General features: G+C 42.8%; 1 protein-coding gene across 1 annotated transcript in view; it reads right to left on the bottom strand.

The window, feature by feature from the left end:
* The window catches only part of LOC122790561 (serine/threonine-protein kinase Nek2-like), a 1,269,183-nt gene that overhangs the window by 524,014 nt on the left and 727,554 nt on the right, over positions 1 to 17,615 (bottom strand). Inside the window, exons 7-8 of the mRNA XM_044058123.1 lie at positions 15,159 to 15,213; positions 15,001 to 15,077 (exon numbers count right to left, since the gene is read on the bottom strand). Coding sequence (XP_043914058.1) covers positions 15,001 to 15,077; positions 15,159 to 15,213 — 132 coding nt within the window. The remainder of the gene's footprint in view (positions 1 to 15,000; positions 15,078 to 15,158; positions 15,214 to 17,615) is intronic.

Genomic DNA, 17,615 nt, shown 5'->3' on the forward strand with positions numbered 1-17,615 from the left:
ACTCACACATACACAATCACTTTAAACAGAGAAAGGAAAGGAGACCTAACAATGGTAGGAAGAAATACCTATAATAGGCAAGGGGAAAAGGAAGATTCTAGCAATGGTATCTGAGAGATTACCCCAAGGGGTAGGAGGAGAATGGCGGGAAAACAAATTACCAACGATAGTAATGGAGAATACCTTTAGGTAAAGAAAAAGGATAAAGAGTTTTACACGCACCAAAGATTATAAAGGAAAAAAATCTACTTTAAAGGAACAGGTTTTGAAGGAAAAAAACAAGTACTTAGCTGGAGAGTATTGACGGATATGTCTTGATAGAGTGGCAAATGAGTTCTGAGATAATGGAGAGAACTGTGGGTGTCTTAGCTAGACAAGCTGTGTAACAGCAGAGCCAGTTCCAAGGAGTCAGAACAGAGTCCCATTTGCCAAGAATGAAGATTGGCACCAGATGTACAGTTATGTCTCTACCATAAAATATAGCTATCAAGTCTCTTCACTGTTGTATTAACATCTTAAGATTTCTTGTTTTGGAAGCCCTCAGCCAGCCTGGAAAGGTTTTCCTCATCCACCCTGCACAGCAGTCATCCTATTCACAGATGTCAGGATACAATAGACTGGCATTTATTCAGGTATTTCTTGCACCTACAAGTCAGGAGTCCCTCTGAGTCCTAGGCACACAGCACAACCCATACACACTGCCCCCAGCAGGCATGGTGAGAGTCTTGATAAGGGCATCTCCAAGAGGGAACTCAAAAGGGAATTAGAAAAAAAGGAGCCCACTCCAACCCACACTTAAAAGGATACTGCACAGTGAAAACACCAATACCTACATGTATGGTATGTAAACATGACTATGCTTTCACTGCAGCATCATCTGTAGAGGATTCTCAAAGCTAAACAAAGGCATGGATGATGTAGTTAGTTTAAAGGAGATAGAAGCCCTTGCAGGATTGCAGTGGTGAATCCTGGTCTAGAAGCAGATGAATTAGTGTTTGAAAACTGCAGACGAAGGACCAAATAGCTTCCTCTGGTATAGCCTGGGTGGGTGCTCCACTGATGAAGGGGTTGTAGTAGCAGTGGTTCTGGCAGAATGAGTTCCACTACTTTCAGTTACACTTGTCATGGTGTTTGAAAAAAATGAGATGCAATTAGAAATGCACTTCCTAACTGGATGTTGACAGGCAGCCCTAGTTTGCTAAAAGCAAAGGAAAACAGTGTTTTGGTCCTGTACAAAATAAAACAGGAGCTGCCTGTGCATGTTCACTGAATGCAGAGTTTTGTCCCATATTCTGGGAATTGGGATAGAATGTTTTAAACTACTTTGAGAATGAAGGAATGAAGGATTTATCCTCAAGGAAATTTCCTTGTTGGAACCTAAAAGGCTCTATACGCAGTGCTTGCAACTCATCCTAGCTGAGCTTATGGATACTACAAAAGCAGTTTTCCAAGACAAATTGAATCTCTATAGATATCTGGTTCAAGGGGCCAGGGGCAGAGCAAGCTTTTCTAGTATGACTATCTCCATCAGGGGCTCTCCTGGGAGGCATTAAATGGATAACTCCCTTGAGAAACTCACCATGGGCTACAAGAACAATGGGGGATGTAGAAGCAGGCAGAGGGCATGGATTTTAATGGAGTAGCAAGTTCTCTACAGAACAGTCTGGGCAGGTTAAGTACCAAAGGGATATTGGCTAACAATGGATGATGCAATTTTGCCTGGCACCATATTAAATTTTCATAAGAGACTTTCTGGTACTGGGCCCTTCTAGCCTCTTTCAAGACATGCAAGAAGTCCTTCATGAACATGTGGCCCTGTAGACTATCACTCAGGCTGCCAGCTTCAGTGTCCAAGGTGGGGTGAATAATGGCTCTTGTTCCAAGTTGAGGTCCACCTCCTATGGCAGCAACGATGGTATTTCTCTGCATAGACTAACGGCAGTAACCGATGCTGCCTTGGTCAGAAGTGTGCCACCACCCTTGGCCCCTTCCCCCCTGAAATGCATTAAACCTGAGAACGAAAGGTACGCAGGAAAGCAGACAGACCTGCCCACTGTAAGAAGGCATCCATCCAAACCCTCTGATCTCTGGCCCATAAAACAAAGAAATAAAGTACTGTTAGAGACATGGTCTTTCTGGCAAACCCCACTTGTTACTTTGAAGATGGATTAACATCTATTCAAGTGGGTCTTTTGCAGACATGCTGAGGTGATCTGCAGGGATATTTATCCCTGGTAGGTACTATTGCCATTAAAATAGTAACTCCAACTCTCATGCTGCCTCCCAAAATTTTCATGGATAAACAGATCAGGTAAGTGTGGGTACCCCGTGCTTATGTACCACAACTGGTGTCTTAAATGACCAAGGTGCCCAGCTTCCATTTTTGTTTGAAAGCAGTCATTCCTCCAAGGATCATTTCTTTTAGACTGAGATGAAGACTTTCTCCCATTAGCCATGTGCATGCAAGTCTCTCTCCCATGCTACGAATGAGGCAAACGCCATCATTTGGTTGCCTAAAGAGCAAAGGGAACTCTTTACTTTGGGTGGCTCTATCCACCCAAATAGCTCATTTTTAAATGGGGAAATGGTTTTAAACCGATAGAGAAGATGCATGCACTGGCACCACACACATGTACCACTTATTTTCCTCATCTAGAGCTTTGCCAAGGGTAACACAGGTGGTCATGTAACCCATGTTCCTCAAGAGAGAGTCTCTTGCTAAGAGCCCAGAAATATTTCATCAAAATCTTAGACTTGGGGGAGTGGGGCAACAAATAGCCTTCCTCCCCACAAGTCATTCTCCAAAAACAGTGGGTGCAAGATTAGACCCAAGAGACCCCTAAGCTCAAAAGGCAGCACATGGTCAAGTTTGGAGATGCTGCAAGTTCCTTCAGAATTTGCCTAAATACACTAGTCTATGTAAGGGCAAATCTGTGCTCCCTTGGTCCTGCAAAAGGAAGCTACTGGAGCCAGATTTTGTAAATACTCTGGATACAGTAGATAATCCAAAGGGCAATGCATACAGTTGAATTCCCACCTGCCCTGAAATGAAATGATCTCCTGTGCTCCTTTGCTACTGTGGATACAGGTATACAACTTGTGCATAGAATCACAACCTGAGGGAAGAAAAGCAAATACTTATTCAGGGCAAGCATCACAAATTTAGGATAAGAAAGTGTCTTAGTCTTGAAAGATTGAAGATTGATCTCCCAAGTCCATTTTTCTAGGGACTACTAAATGTCTTCAATTAAACCCAGTTTACCACTCTTGGGGACTGGATCTATAGACCATAGTGCCAGTATAAGTCTCAATTCGGTCTGCACCTCCCTTGAGCGGTCCTTTGAGAATAGTGAGAATGCCTAAAAAGCTTTTGAAGGAATGCAAATTGTAGCCTGTGCCCTACACGAATTTGTAGCATCCATCTGTTGATGTTTAGCAACTCATCTAAGGGAAAGCCCGTCTTCTCAGCTTTGAGGACAGAGGAAAGGGGGGGTCTTAAGGGTGTGAACATGGAGGTACTCACAACTGATCCCTGCTGGATCTCTTGGCAAGGGGTTCTGTAGGCCTAGATCAATAGTCAACTTGCCACCTTCTTACTGAACTTCAGGGAGTCTGCCTGCAGAAAGTCTGACACTTTGCAGGGACTTGGACACTGATTTGGTTTCAAACAGAAAATCAATGTTTAAAGATGCATCAAGGATTTATTGCAGATTTGACAAATTGCTCTCAATCAAGACCATCTCAGATTGAAGCAGCTGCCCTACCAGATGCTTCCAAGGCATCATGGCCACATTTGGCATGTTTAACAACTTGGTAACAAAGCTTTATCCTCCATCCCTCCAGCTTCTATTTAATTTGTTTTGCTAGGGACCAAGTTTTACCATATGAAACCAGCAATTAAGTCACGTTGTCAGGATAAAGTACAGTTTTGTACCTACCATAAATGTAGATGTTCGAAGATCCACATTGCTGCAGTCCTGACTATTGGGTAGTCCGCTGTCCCAGTCGGCCCGAATACCAAAGTATAAGGCTGACGTCGGTCAGCGTCAGGACAAATCGTCATTTCTCAGTCTTTTCTTGCCCCAGATGTCAGAAGACCCTAAAAAGATAAGGCCAAACCAAAAACAACAACACACCAAACACCCCTGTACCAACTATCTATACAATATATACAAAGTAAGAAAGGTACAACAATCCCACCCACACAACCACCCCTAAACACAGAGGGAAGGAGGGAGTTGGACTGCAGCAATGTGGATCTTGAACATCTACATTTATGGTAGGTACAAAACTGTACTATGTTCTTCATCTCACATTGCTGCAGTCCTGACTTAGAATCCCAAAGCAGAGGTAAGGGAGGATGGCAAATCACAAAGCAGCAGGAGCTGACAACATGCCCTGTAAAATAGCAGTGGCAAAACCAGCCCTAGATTTAGAGTAGAGAGGAAGGTGGTAATGCTTAGAGAATGTATGCACTGAACTCCAAGTAGCTGCCTCTAAAATATCCCCTTAGAAATGCTGTAGAAGTGGCAGTAGCCCTAGTGGAATGAGGTCTAATCCCAGCTGGAATCTCTTTGCCATGATGGGAGTAACAGAAAGCAATGCAAAACCCAATCCACTTAGAAATAGTTTGTTTTGACACAGGCTTGCCCTGAGAACACAAAGCAAAAGAAACAAACAACTGCTGAGACTGCCTGAAATCCTTAGTCCTGCTTAAATAATAGCAACTGCCTGTGTACATCTAAAGTATGCAAAATCTTTTCCCCCTTATTTTGGGGATCTGCATAAAAAGTAGGCAAATGAATAGTCTGGTTTAAAGCCACACTAGAAACCACTTTAGGCATAAAGGAAGCATTAGTGCGAAGATACCCTATCCTTATGGAAAATCAAGAAAGGCTCAACTGCCATAAGGGCCTGCAATTCAGACACCCTTCTTGCAGAGGTAATGGCCAACAAAAATGCAGTCTTCCATGACAAATATTTCAATTCAGCAGTAGCTGCAGGCTCAAAAGGTTGTAGAGTGAGTTTCTCCAACACAAAATTGAGATCCCAAGCAGGAGTAGGAGCTCGGGGGTCTTATATTCTTTGCCCCTCTAAGAAATTGCTTGAACAAAGGATGAGAAAACAATGGTGGGTCACAATCATAGTGAGCTGAAATTGCAGCAGCATGAATCTTAATGGAAGAGAAAGACAAACCTTTGTCCAATAACTCAGTAAGATATTGAAGAGCCACACTCAAATTTGGCTCAGAAACATCCAAATCCTTTGCTGCACACCAAAATAAAAATCTCTTCCATTTTCCTGCGTACACTTTCCTTGTACTAGGTCTGGCTTCCATAATCACATTCAAAACTTGTTGAGGAAGCTGAGACCTGCTATGGCTCAAAACAGAATATGCCAGGCTGTTAGATGAAGAGAGTGAAGCTTGACATTGAGTAGATGCCCGTCGTCCTGAGACAATAGGTGTGGAATCAAAGGAGAGACTCCTCAGCAATGGGTACCAATGCTGCCGAGGCCAATCTGGAGCTATTAAAATCATCCTTGGCTTGTCTTGTCTGACCTTCAGAAGTACCTTTGGGAGGAGAGGCAGAGGTGGAAAGGCATACACATGAAGATTTGTCCAACTGAAAGAAAGAGCATCCACTTTCCAGGCTGTGTGATGGAACCTTTTCGTGCAAAACTTTGGCAGCTGGTGGTTTAGTGGAGAAGCGAACAGATCTATGTCTGGCGTTCCCCAGGACAATGTCAATGTCTGAAATACATGAAGATCCAGTTTCCACTCGTGGGGATCCATGATTTGCCTGCTTAACACATCTGCTAAGGAGTTCTGTGCTCCTGGCAGAAACCTTGCTTGAAGTTTCAGTTGCAAACTGAGAGCAGTCTCCCACAAAATCATTGCTTGCCTGCATAGAGGATAAGAATGTGTTCCCCCTTGCTTGTTGATGTACCACATGACAGTTGTGTTGTCTGTCAGAATCAACACCTGTCCTGGAAGAAGTAAATCCTTGAAGGCCATTAATGCAAACTGGACTGCCAACATCTCCTTCATGTTGATAAGTAGATGCTGTAGTCTGGCAGGCCACTTGTCTTGTATCCACTTTCCATTCAGATGAGCTCCCCAAGCTGTGTCTGAGGCATCTGTCGTTAAAATCTGACTCGCCTCTGGCGGGTCACAGAGGAATCCTTGTTTAGGTGACATTCCTGCCCACCACAAAAATTCCTTTTGAATGCAAGGTATTATTGGAATGACAGTGTCCAAATCCTGGCAGTGCTGTGTCCATAAATTTTTGAGATACCATTGCAGCTTCCTCATATGCAGTTTGGCATTGGGAAGCACCAGAATACAAGATGCCATGAACCCTAAGGCTTGAAGGACTGTCCTTGCAGTCAGCCCGGACTGATGAGATAGTTGATGGAAGTAAAGAAAGATTCTTTTGTTTGTCCGGGGTTAAAAAGGCCATCTGGGTTGCTGTATTCAGTCTCACACCCAGAAAGCACACGTCTTGAGAGGGTACTAGACTGGACTTTATTTCGTTCACAGAATACCCTAGGCATCTTAGCACTATCACATATTCCAAATGCTGAAGAAGCACATCCCTTTCTTGAGCCAGAATCAGGCAGTCGTCCAAATAAGGATAGATTTGTATTCCTTTTAGCCTGAAGAAAGCTATCACTGGAGCCAGAACTTTTGTGAATACTCTGTAGATAAGCCAAAGGGCAATGCAGAGAACTGATAATGAAAATTTCCAGCTCGCGCATACTTCCTGCAAACCAGTCTGATAGGAACATGAAGGTAAGCTTCCTTGAGATCCAAAGTTACCATCCAGTGATCTTTGCCCAGCAGAGGTAAAAGCTGTTGTAACGTCAACATTTTGAACTTGGGAATGTCCAGATAAGTGTAAATCCAAAATTGGTCTCCACGTGTTCCCCTTTTTTGGTACTAGGAACAGGCGTGAATAAAATCCTAGGCCCCTTTCTGGCACAGGAACCGGTTGAATGGCCCCTATTTGGAGCAACAGAGAAATTTGTTTGTGCGCCTCTTTTCTTTGTTGAGGAGGAATGTGTGGTATGCCTTTGAAAGGAGGCAAGGTATGGAAATAAAACCTGTAACCGTGGTAAAAGATATCCAATACCCATCTGTCTTGGGTAATTAAACTCCAGTTTTCTCTGAAAAGTGCCAACCTTCCTCCCAAAGGTGCTGCCAGCCGAGAGGAATCTGGCAGCTGAAAAGGCAGGTCATTGGGTCTGCTTACGAAAGGACTGACCCCTGCCCTCACCAGAAGACTGAGCAGGTGAACTCCCTGTTCTAGGCCTAAAAGAACCTTGAGCTCTGCCCCTACCACGTCTAGACCTACCCCTAGACTGGGAATCATAAGCAGGATATGTCCACCCCTTAGTAGGCCAATTTCTACTAAACTTCGGAGGCTGAACCTGCAAAAATCTTTAACAGTCTGCATAGACTTAGCCTTGTCTTCCATTTTCTTTAGAACTGCTTCCACAGGCGAACCAAACAACACATCAGATTGTAAAGGAGCATCTAAAATCCTTGTCTTAACATGCTCAGCCAAATTCTGATCCCTCAGCCAGGCGTGCCTGCGAAGAACAGAACGCAGCCACCCTCGAAGAGGCCTGTACAGCATCAAAACCACATTGCAAAGAATGCTTACCCACCTGTTCAGAAACATGAACCAAATCCTGCAACTCTTTACACTCAATACCTTCCAGAGCATCTACCTTAGACTTTTGTGAAAGGAGATAATTTTGGTATTTCAGCATGTGAAACTGGCAATTCAAAGCCCTCATGGCTAAAGTGGAAGAAGTATACACTTTCTTTCCCCATCTATCCAAAGCCCTTGCCTCTTTATCTGGAGGAACAGGATTTTTAACAACAGAAGCTTTAACACCTTTAGGCCCCTGAGAAACAGTTTCTGGGTCTGCCCTAGGACTCTTAAAAGATACTTATGAGCCTCAGGCACCTATAATATCTATCCGGTTTAACTGGAGCAGGGGCAAAGAATCAGGATTCAGAGAAGCCTCTGCAAAAACATCTTCCACCACATTCAGAACAGGAGGAATAGCTAAAGGCCTATGCTGAGGTAGAAATAAAAATTCTCTAAGCCTTTTCCTGGAATCAGAGAAATCCTGACCTTCCCATTTAAAATGCTCCGCATAGAATGAAGAGTCTCTGAAAAGAAAAATCCTCAGGAGGAGAAGCAGAAGGAGTAGAATCATCTACATCAGAATCAGAGTAAGGAGAATACTCCTGCAAGTCTTCAGCCGAAGACTCAGAAGCATCGAATACTGCTCAAAACTTCCAGCTCAGGTTCCACCTAGGCCTCTTATCAGGAGGGGGCATAGAACCTCTAATCATTGAAATCAAATCTTCTGCCATCTTAAGCATATGCTTCTTAGGTACAGACCCTGAAGAAATAGGGTAACACCTGAAACAAAACCTGGCCTGCCCTGGGAGAAGCCTTGGAAACAGCAGGGGAGGGCCTAACCACCTTAGGAAGGGAGGGAAGAACAGCTACCTGAGAAGCCCCTTCCGCCTGGCCTACCTCCTGAGAGGTCACATCTTGCAGCAATAAAGTCTCTCCCTGGGATTCCAAAGAGATTTCTGGCTGAACCTCTGGCTCCACCGAGCCCTCTAAAGAACCAACGTCCGGTGCAGAGGGCGGTTCTTCCAACCTAGGCTTAGCTGTTTTGTCCTTGCGCTTTTTGGCGGAGCATCCGGCGGCATTTATTACACGCTTCCCAAAAACTAACCTGGCACAATCTAATCTTCTCTTAATAGTGCGTTTGTTAAATCTAGCACAAGAGCGACAGCCAACAACGTCGTGCTCAGGCCCTAAGCAAGGTATACACAAGGTATGGTAATCCCTATGAGGTATCTGTTTCCCACAAGAAATACAGTTATTCACTTTTTCTGACATCCGGTAAAATACTGAGGCAAGAAAAAACCAAAATATTCCCCATAACTTGGATTCGGTCTGAAACTCAGACTTCGGAAAATCTCAGAACGCCAACCTGCACTCGCAAAACTGCTTCTGCATCGGACCATGCGGCAAAAAAGACTGAGGAAATGACGGTCATGCGCATTTGTACTCTGACGTCAGTCTAATGCGCCTCTGACCGACGTCAGCCTTATACTTTGGTATTCGGGCCGACTGGGACAGCGGACTACCCAATAGTCAGGACTGCAGCAATGTGAGATGAAGAACATCTGGTTTATTATAACTTTTTGCCAAATCTGTGTACAGTTCTCCCCTCTGTCATTACATTTTTTTTTTTTTTTTTTTTTGAGATGCAGCACTTGGCTCTTGTCTTAGGACTTTGAAGAAACCCCCTCAGGATCTGCCAGAGGATTTCTAAAGAGATGCTAGTGATTCCAGGACCCTGTAGCAATGGTCAGACTGAGGGACAAAGGAGTAGGGGTCAGGCTATAAAGCTGTCATATCAACCACAACCTCTAGAACAGGAGAAAGTGCCAGAGGTTAGTGCTCAGGAAACCCAAAGAATTCTCACTCTTCTTGGACTTCTTTGATAACCATGGGCATCCCAATGGAAAGACATCTTATGGAGGGTCTCTCCAAAAGAAAAATCCTGAGGTGGTGAGGCTGAGGCAAGCATTTCAGACTACAAGTTAGCATATGACCCCAAATAAATTTGGCCAACATATGCAAGCTCCTCCATCACAGGAATCCGGATACTACCAAGAAAGGTCTTACTTTTTTGCAGTGGTCCTGCCAAGGCCCAGCTGTCTGACTTCCATAAAATCCACAAGATCCTCAGCTAACCTTACCAGGTCATGTGGGTAGGCCTGAAGGAAGAGACCATATTTTGCCCTAGCCTAGGCATTCCAGGTCTAACAGCCTTTTTGTGCTTGGCCTTGGGTGTGGGATTGGGTGCTGCCCAGGCCATGGGCAGACAGCTGTACTCTATCCAAAGACTTCAGATATGGAGAAAACCACAGTCCCCATCCAATCTTACATAGGTGTCAAAGCCAGATGCTGTGCAGCAACTCCAGATTGGACACCAAAACCATTCTCTTGTGTAGGCGTGAATGGGTTCCAATAGTATGGACTCCACAAGGTTCTTGGCAGAGATCTCTACCACACCCTCAATCACTGGATAGGACTGTGAACGTAGTTCTAACTAGCCTGGGAGGACTGACTAACATGCTGATATTCAGCATACGAAATGTCCTCCGATGCCTCCTACTTTTCAAGGAATTCTGATTCAGAATGGCTGGCAGACGTCATAGTGCAAGAAGGGAGTCAAAGCACTTTCCTTCTCTAAAAATCTCTAGCAACTTAGCCCTGCACTTAATGGTATGCTTAATTCAGTCTTGGACCAAGGACTGTTGGGTACATCAGTGCCCTGGCAGAATCAGAGTAGAAATTCTGATAGCTCAGTTTCCCATATTTTAAAGCAAACAGCTTAAGCAATGGATATTCATTAATACAAAGAATTCCTTAACAGGGTATTTGGCTTTAGCAACTATTTCAGGCTTTATACCATCTGATGAACTAGGTAAAGGCTGCATTAGGTTCCCACAGCAAGCAACTAAAGAAATAGTGGACAACTTGTACCATAACACTGGTGGAGCAGGTGTCCAAGCCATGGTTTGGGGATAACTTCTGGCATTTGGGCCAGCTGAGGGCTTCCAGAGCAGGAAATCCCCAGATACAACAGTACTCTTCCAAGTGTAAAGTTTGATCACCAGAGTGCTTAATTCTGTAAAAATATCTAGACTGCTCTGAATCCTCAGCTCCAAAGGAGGGCTTCAAGACTGGCTCAGGTAGACGAGCTAATGCTTCGGCCTAGGATGTAAACTTTGTCACACCCCCTTACAAACATTTCCTCAGCAAAACAGTGTAATGTCATGACCTTTTGCTTGTTTAAAGGTCACAATGGCTTGTTTGCTGGACTGAACTTCCTCAGCAAGACCCTGAGGGATAAGAAAGCTTACAATTCCAACTGACCAATATAGAGCTTCCCTCTCTAGGGGGACCATGGCCTTTGAGCAAAGAAGGAACCAAGATGGAACTCCATGACCCAACAGAAAGCATCTGTCACCCATACCTTAATAGATCCTGCGGCAGGAAAGGAAGAGTGTACTGGGTGCCTGATTTGGTTCATAGGTAGGCACTAGGCTATTGGCCCTGGGGCCTATACAAGCCTAGCCAGAAAGGTACCCTGGCTTTTGCCACCCAAGAAAATTATTTTCCTGTGCCACTGTAGAGCACAGCCACAGAGGTGGATCCCCGGGGTGAATTTCCTGGTGCATCTACCCTAGTACCACACAGCAAGGGTTTGACACCAAACATCTGAAATATATACACATACATATATTATAAATATATACAATATACAATACACATTACATATTACATATGCATATGTTGACTTAAGTCATTGCCACCACATGCTGGCACTGCACTATCTTCCAAGTGTGCAAGAAACTACAAAGTTGTCATGGCAATTTAAACCCAAGAGGTATGGCAGGTTTCAAACCTGAATCCTGGGTCTTTGCAAGAACGAACTGGCAATAGACTGTGTTCAGCTCCATGTCTAAAAGCCAATCCAGAGATTGAAGAAATTTTCCTTTTAACCCTTACAAACTGCAGTCAAAAAATGTTATCACACTACAAGGATGCTGCCAGGGAACAGTTGGACAATGCGATCAGTAGCCAGTTGCCTAGTTAGAAATACACCGATTTGCCTGCTAAACTTCACCCACAAAGACCATACTACCTGGAAGTGATATCTAACTGGAGAAAGTCCAAAGAAATCCCCTATGTATCCTAGCATTGATGTGCTGGATCTTGTCTATGTTCACAGGCAAAGCTAAATTGACACCATATAGAACCGGACACACTGGATGTGCTGATTGAGGAACAGGATAAAGATGAAAATGGTCTCCATTCACAAAGAAAAAAATGGGATTAAAACTTCTGGAATTATTCCACAATGAGACCAACCTTTGCAATCTCTTTCATGGCTACAGAACTACTGGGGGGCCGTTTGAGCTCTTGCATTTTCTGAAGTGATGCTGCTAACAGCTCTCTAACACAGGCAGCCATAATCCCATTTGCAGCCCCCCAGCCCTTTGTGATGACTCCATGTCAGACAAACTGGAAGTCACCAACAAGTGACCACTGCTGGGCCAAAGATGCAACCCTATGACCACCTGGCTAGCAGAGGAGAGGCAAGACTTCCACTTAAGTCCTCCTGTGGTCTGCAAAGAGACCTGTTCATTTGATGCTGGCTGAGCCTGATAAAATAGTTAAGGGGTGGGGGCCTTCAACAGGCCAGCTACTAAGTCGAAAGATGGCAGAGAACTTCCCTTTGGAAAGGGGGGCATTGCAGATGCTTCTTTGAAAGGAACAAACCCGGCAAACTATCCTAGAAAATGAAACTTGTCCAAGCCACAAAGTATATACAAAGTCAAAGATAAAGTACATTACTGTCAAGCCCATTAAGCATTTGTAGGGAAAGAAGGGGACCACAACATTCTCATGACTTCAAAAATGGGATTAGAGGAATCTGCACTGAGACAGGAATCAGTCCTTTATCAATGGTTTCCAGGGTCCTTACATTTAGAGTGGAATGTCTCTTCCTATCTTTGAAATTGGTTGTGAAGGGAAGTCTCTTGACAGATCAATAGCCAGCTGCCTAGCTAGAAAGTGTGACAGGTGTCTGTCAAAGTGAACAGGAATCTACTAGTTAAAGCCTACCACTACTATCAGCATGGCGGCATAAGTAGCATGTGCAAAGACTGCTGCTTAGTGTCCCATTTCTCAGGGGGTCATTCCTATACCTCCAAATCTGACTTACTAGCAGCCTTCAACCTGAATTCTAGTCAAATACCACACCTTGGCGTGGGTAAACCATAGACACCCAAGGCTTACAAAGCCAGTTAACATAGGTCATCATAACCATGGATTGAACCACTTATGTACAATCAAGTGCAGGACTGGTGGTGGCAGAATTACCAGATTTCAGACGGGCCAGGTAGGGACAAAAAAGGTCTTTAATGTGGAACATCGCAGTTCTGCATTAAACACAAGTACTCCGTGTTTAGAGATTTTTGATTGGCTCGTATCAAGACAAAAATCGCAAAACAGAGCTATTTGTTTAATGCAAAACTGCCTGACGTTCCGCATTAAACACAAGTAGCTCCGTGTTTACCTATTTTTGATTGGCCCGTATGCCAGTATACAGGCCAAAAAAAAACTGGAGGCTGTTTCACCCGGATTTTAACCGGTAGTGCAGGACTCTGGATTGGGCTGTGGATCCCAGGACAGTCTCGCTAAAATAGGGATGCCTGGCAACCCTGGGGCCTACACCAAAGACAAACTCGCTTCACAGTATGAGCCAGAGGTCAAGCTCATTTGTACTTTGGAGTATGAATGAGAGCTGGAGTCCTCACTCTGAGGATGTGCTCAACATTTTAAAACCAGATTCCTGCTTTGGAAAATTACGTGCCTTGAGGAGAGTATATCAACATGCTCCACCATTACCAGCCTGTCAGATGCTACTACAGTGAAGATACAGGACTATGCAAGATACACTTACAGATCTCCTTTAGGTGAGGTGCACCTTAAGTTTTCTCCCCTTAAATACCTGGGCTGAACAATTGATGTTAATGGCAGTACTCTCCTCTGCCAAACAGAGGAAATTGGTGTGGGTCTTGGCCTGTCATGCCAAAAGGCACCAAGGCAATGCTTATATGCAACAAATGAAGCAACTTCTCAGACACAGTCGAACTGTACAACTCCAGTTAAGAACTAGGTGGCTCAGAGACTAAGCATGCTTCTATGTTTACAGAAATTAGATTCTGCTTTATGTTCCTGAGGAGTTTCCAGTAAACAAAACTGATTGGAAGCGTGAATGAAACCACTCAAAAATGAATTAAACCACTCAAGAGTCCAACAAGGTAAGGCCCCCTGATGTTTTGTCAATAGGTACAGTACACACAGATTAAGCACATGCTTACTTTACATGGAAAGTTGCACTCACTCCCAGCTACACCAAATGTTAAGGCAATTTAAATAAAATGATCCTTTAAGTCTGACTCCTGGTTTAGTCATGATTTATAGAAAAGCATCGGCAGAAATATTTCAAAGCCGAAATTACTAAGACGGTCAAGAACTTAAATCTATTACTCAACAATCCCCTTCTTGCCACATTATCCAGATCAGACAAACACCTATAAATTAATTTCCTATACAACTTTTATTTGAGGATTAACATACATTAAATAATTTACAATTTACAAATACCAATAAAACTGAAGGCATTTCAGATTAATATTAATGGCCAACAAGCTCATAAAGTGCATTTTTTGGTGCATCATAAAAATTTGTACAAAGCACAAAACTAGGTCTATGTCAAGTGATTTTCAACAATGGCTCCCCCACGCATCTGACAAGGGCTCCTCCACAAATTTCTATTAATACTTCAGTGTCTTTTGCTGGGGAGGAGAACTGCATATGTCTAGAATTCATTCAAAAATTCATAAGGTGTGCAGGAAGCCCTCAAGTCCGTTTCACATTAATGGCAGAAATGGTTAAGTGATGTCACACCTCTGAGTCATTATCTTGGCAGATTCAAAACTAAACATTAGGTTCACAAAAAAACAATCGCACAATGTTACTGTCTCTTATTTATAAAACATGGGATCAGACTACCCAAAACATTTATACATATCAAAATATTAAAATATCCCATTCATTCCACTTAATTTTAGAGTACTGATGGCTTCTGCAGAGTTCCACCAGCACAAAGAGTGTAGATCATGGAAACACCTCCTTCAATCACCAAGTTCTAAAATTAAGCCAAGAACTCAGCAGCCTATATGACTAAAACGTCACTACTGCAAGAACAGAATGGGGGCTAAAAGTGCAAGAGATACAGTCTCTAAAATGTTTGTTTCTCAAAAACCGTGCCAACCAAGTTGCAATGGTGAAAAGGGTCTGCGGTTAAGCCCCCTACCTAGTACTCTGCCAAACACGTTTCCAAAGTTCCTTGGCTCTCTCATCGTATTGTAGTCCTTCACCAATTTTTCTGCTCTAAGGGGAAAAAAAACACATTAAGTTCACAAAAATCAAACAAATGTTTAAAGAAATTAAACTAAAAAAAAAATGCTCTACCTAGATAACTTCTCTTCTGCCAGTCTCTCTCGAATGCACAGCTCCCGCTCTTTCTCTGAAATTAAACATTCAGCTTTAGGAAGTGTCTGAAAGCATTCTTGGCATTACTAAACAGTCCCCAGACTTAAGACAAACAGAAAAGTTCTGACCACAGGAAATCTCACCAGATGACAACACAATAAATCAGTATAATATCAGCACTTATACAAATGCAAGGAAGAAAAATTATGGAAGGTGCTCGCTACAGCATACAACTGCTTACCCATCTCTGATCTTTGAAAGGTTTCTCTGCTCTGCAGAACTAAACTTTCAGGATGCATTTTGGCAAAACAAGATTTTCTAGTTGCTGTAAGTAGGTGTGCGTTTGTCAAGTGCAAACTTGTGCTTGCACATACCATGACATATTTCTCTAGAAAGGCACACCTAACCCATAGCTTCTCAACTGGAACACAGGCAAGCACACAGAAAAAATGATGAATGATGCACTTGCAAGCAAGTTCTCCATCTACAAATGGCGGCAGAAGTAAAAAAAAAAATACTAAGGTATGGAAAGAGCAAAGCAGCACCCACTGCAGAAAGCCATTTAAAATAGAGAGGGAAGTACACAGACTCCATCCAGTAGGTAAACAAGCTGGAAGAAATGAACAGTATAAAATTTCCATGAGGCAAAAGCCAAACAAGGCAAAATAGATATCAAAAAGCCACATCCTGAAACTATTACCAAAAGACCACACACCTGGGTTCATGGTCCAACCAACAGCACTTGTGAAAGTCTAAAGATTCTGTATACTGTGGACATTTGCTTGAAAGCAGCACTAGAAAAAAGCCAGCAACTTGGAGTAGTGGCTTTTGACATTAGCCCAAGGGCACTTGGTCAACAATGAACAGCTAAAGCATTCAGCATTAAGATTTACATATGGTTTTACTTGTATTCTAACAAGACAGCTTGCCTATTACTAAACATTTATTCCACCTCCATTTTTCAGGTGAAATTGGTCAAAGGTACAAACCCAACCTTTCTTAAAGATCCTGCCTACAGGAAAAGAATGAATAGATAAAATGACTCAAATTACTTTCACAAAGCTTTCCTTGCTGCCTGCCAAACGGCTCTCATGATTACCTAGTCCATTCTTTCCCTCTATAGTGCAGAGCTTGCCACATGAGGCCATCAGGAAATTTTGCTGTACCTCAACTCTCCCAATTCCCGTGGCACTGAACATGTTGGCAAAAAATTCTGTCACACTTAAGCATATTGCTGCACGTCTAATCCAGGTGACATACTGCTTGGCATGCATGTTTCCATCATATCCTGACAGTTGAGTATGGGTATATTGCACTCACCAACTATTACTGCAGTGGGGGCTAGATGTCTTATTCCCTCTTGGATAGGCAAGCCGCAGCAGCATTCTCCCATCCTCCCCACCTGGTTCTACCAACACCCAAACCCCTAGCCAAGCTCAGGTCACCAAGGTAGTCAGAACTCTACCCCTCAGTGCCACTGATGGTGACAAGCATTAAGTGACTTTAAAATTACTTAATTTTATTAGCAATATTTTCAAAAAAAAACCTTCAATTACCTTAAAGTTGATCTAAATTGAGACAAGTCAAACAGATTAAATCCACATCACTTTTTAAAAGTTGAAATGTTGACAAATAATCATTTCAGACCCAGTGGTCTGAAAGAATTTAAGTGTTAGTCATCATCTCAGAATAAACAGGCTTGAATCTAGTGTTTAACAATTTCATCATGTGCTTGACCCATCAACTGCTCATGATAATCTTTGTAATAGTATTAAATTTCTACTTCTAATTCAGCATCAGAAATTAAACATAAGGCTACAAACTTTGGTGCAACAGATTGGCAACTTCTGAAAAAGTAAACACTAGACTTTTTTGTAGTTATATATTGGTGGATAGTAACATCCAAAACAATGAATGACCATCCTGGTAAAATGTAACACCAGTCAAAATTAGTATTTAATATATTCAACTTCCTCAGTGTAAAGAGTTTGCAAACATGGGAGCAGATTGAGCACCCATAGGTACTCTAGTTCTTTGCTGAAAATATTCTCAAAGAAAGTTGATTTTTTAAAGTTCCATAAATAATTTTGATATCTTCTGTACTTAACTTGAACACACAAGCCAATTTATTTTGGTGTCATGTGGAATAATCTACAATTAAACAAATGCAAAAAATGCTTTTCAGAAAATACCAAAAAATTCTTTAGTTTTCAAAATATCAGCCAATGGTTCTGTGATGGAAATCAGATGTGTATGTTAAAGAACACGAGAAAATACATAACAGTTTACACTTAGAAGTTAACAGGAAACCCAAGAGGCTAGATGCCAGCCTTCCTGTGCTAGCCTGCACAGGGTAGGATATTGGGCCTCTGTTTACATACTACACTGATGTACATGTGCATCAGCAGTACCCGGTTTCCAAAATACGTCAGACTA

Source organism: Protopterus annectens, chromosome 1.part0 (assembly GCF_019279795.1).
Source record: "Protopterus annectens isolate FY-2018-M chromosome 1.part0, PAN1.0, whole genome shotgun sequence".
NCBI classification, from domain to species: Eukaryota; Metazoa; Chordata; order Ceratodontiformes; family Protopteridae; genus Protopterus; species Protopterus annectens.